Below are 2,477 nucleotides of genomic sequence, written 5' to 3'. Positions count from 1 at the left end.
CGGTATACTTGTAATCAATTTTATGTACTTTTCTCGCTACCGACATAGATTTCCATTTGTCTATATTTAATTGTAATTTATTAACACCAATTGTAGATTGCAAACAAATCATTTTGAAGAGTAATACAATCAGAAATTGTATAAATTGATGAGTAGATTTTTACATCATCGGCAAATAGTAGTACATTCGAGGATATTACTTCGCATAAATCATTAATAAATATGAGGAATAATCGAGGACCCAAGTTAGAACCTTGAGGAACTCCAGAGGTAGCTATATAATAATTATAATGTGTAATTATGCCGAGGCGCGTAGGGATGGAATGGACCCGAGCCGAACCTAACTTTTTGAAAACTCAGGTCGGCTCGAATTTATGGATTATGGATATGGATGTCCAACTGGCCTCGGCACTCGGCTCTGAATTTTCAAACACTAATTTTGGATTTATTTTCTTCTTGAAGAAGCCCACGCACCCAATTTCGTCGAGATTCGAAATTGTTGTCGTATCCCCCTTTATGATTATTAAAGGAAAGCAAATAATGTAACCACGTGTCGCGAACTCGACTCAGGCAGTCATAATCGAAAATTTCACAACACGAATTAGTACTCAATTTTTAATTTAAAAAGTAAAATAGGCCATGTTTGCATATTGTTTAGCGTACTTATGTAAATTGGCAGCACCTTGGCGTTTATTTGTTCGCAATCACTCCTTTAAACTTTCCAATTTAGTTTCGAAAATGACGAGCAGTGAGGCATACGTGAAACACGCCGACTTTCCTAAGAGCGTGGCAATCGAAATTGTTCCCAGCTTAACAAGCAGGGTCGAATGGAAGGAAGGCTGCAGGGTGATCGACGTTGGTTGCGGGCCAGGTAACGTTACGCGCGAGGTTCTGCTGCCAAATTTGCCAAAATCGATCAAGACAATTGTGGGCATCGATAAGTGTCCCGATTTTGTCAAGTACGCCAAAATCCACTACGAGTGGGCGCCAATTACGTCCTTTAGGCTAATGGATATCGTTGACGATGACGTACCAGGCGAGCTTGAAGGATATTTCGATTACGCCTTTTCGCTTTTTTGTTTTCATCAATTTCATAACCACGAGTAGGTAGATGGGTTCTTGTTGCAAATGGATAAAATTGTTTCATTTTAGGGCCGCCTTTAGTAATGTGGCGAGGATGCTAAAACCTGCAGGTGAATTCCTGTGCTACTTTCCCATCACATCTTCCAGTGTTTTAGTGTACAAGGCTTTTGCTGAGGATGAAAAATGGAAACACTACTTCAGCGATTACGAGACCTACCGCAGCCCGTATAATGAATCGTCTGACATTAAAGAGGAACTTGAAACTATGCTGGCCTTTGTTGGATTTAAGATATGTTTCCTTAAAGTGGAAGAAAAAAAGCACAAATTCTATGTTAAAGACTTTCCTTGTAGGTTTCATTGCTTTTAGCGTTTTAGTGTACCTACTTTTAACTATTTTAGACACCTGCTCTTCCTTTGGTATAACAGTGCCGGATCGCCTGATGGACGAATTGATTGAAGACATTCCAGCAAAGTTAAAGTCTTTGGATTTAATTAAAGTGGGAGAAGATGATGAAGAATATTTAGATTATACGTACAATTTAGTCACGTTGCATCTTGTAAAGAACGATTAGTCCCGTTTTACCGATTTGCATTGTGTATTAGAGAGGACGCCCGGTAGCTCAAGCACTTACAGTGACCCTATAGAGATAGTGTGGTCATACGGTGGTGTTATTTTCTATGGGTAGTTGGGAGATCAGCCATGTTTTGGCCAAATACCCTGGAAATTAACATGGAAACCAAAGTGATGAATTTATCTTGCTGAAGACAATATTATAACAACGTTATTGTAACCATAGCAAAATCTACTATTCGGTTAAACCAATGAATTCAATGATAAATTGGAAAAAACATGGCCGACATGGAGCATTATGGCCACACTGTCTTTATACAGTCACTGTAAAGAACTGGCTTTACGATGTCAAATTATCCAGGTTTGATTTTCCAGTTCTACCAACCCCTATCTATCAACTATCAAACTACGTTTGTATTATATTTTCCTAAAATGGAAATACATGAGACTATTTTAGTTTTCTGGTTGAAATCATTACAACATATTATTCAGGTCAATGAATACTAACAGCTGAGAAACTTTTAAATAAAGTTTATACCTACAGGGTGCCCATTAACAAAAAAATTCTGAAACAACACAATTTTGTTTTTAAAACGTCTTAATTTAAACTCTACCGTTATTATCTAATTACTGTACCTCAAGGTTAACAAAAATCTGGGTATTTTGTGCAAATACAACGTCTTTGACTGTTTTTCTGACAAAATTGGAATATTATAATAAAATATGAATTGCATAAAATGGCACGGGTTCGTGGCGAAGGTTCGAATAAACGAGTGACAAGACTACAACAAATGTTTCATACTACTTTTTTTTGTTGAACCCT

The 2,477-nt window shown here is 37.3% G+C and overlaps 1 protein-coding gene across 1 annotated transcript; it reads left to right on the top strand.

Moving 5' to 3' along the window:
* Window positions 1–738: 738 nt before the first annotated feature.
* Window positions 739–2,114, top strand: LOC116169042 (juvenile hormone acid O-methyltransferase-like). Its single transcript, XM_031485071.1, has 3 exons — window positions 739–1,103; window positions 1,153–1,430; window positions 1,483–2,114. Exons 1-3 carry the CDS (start codon window positions 739–741, stop codon window positions 1,653–1,655), a joined length of 816 nt encoding a protein of 271 aa, XP_031340931.1. The 3' UTR covers window positions 1,656–2,114.
* Window positions 2,115–2,477: the final 363 nt, after the last annotated feature.

Source organism: Photinus pyralis, unplaced genomic scaffold (genome assembly GCF_008802855.1).
Source record: "Photinus pyralis isolate 1611_PpyrPB1 unplaced genomic scaffold, Ppyr1.3 Ppyr1.4_LG4, whole genome shotgun sequence".
In the NCBI taxonomy this organism is placed as follows: Eukaryota; Metazoa; Arthropoda; class Insecta; order Coleoptera; family Lampyridae; genus Photinus; species Photinus pyralis.
Note: the sequence above shows the minus strand (reverse complement) of the source record. Positions and strands in the feature narration are given on the sequence as shown.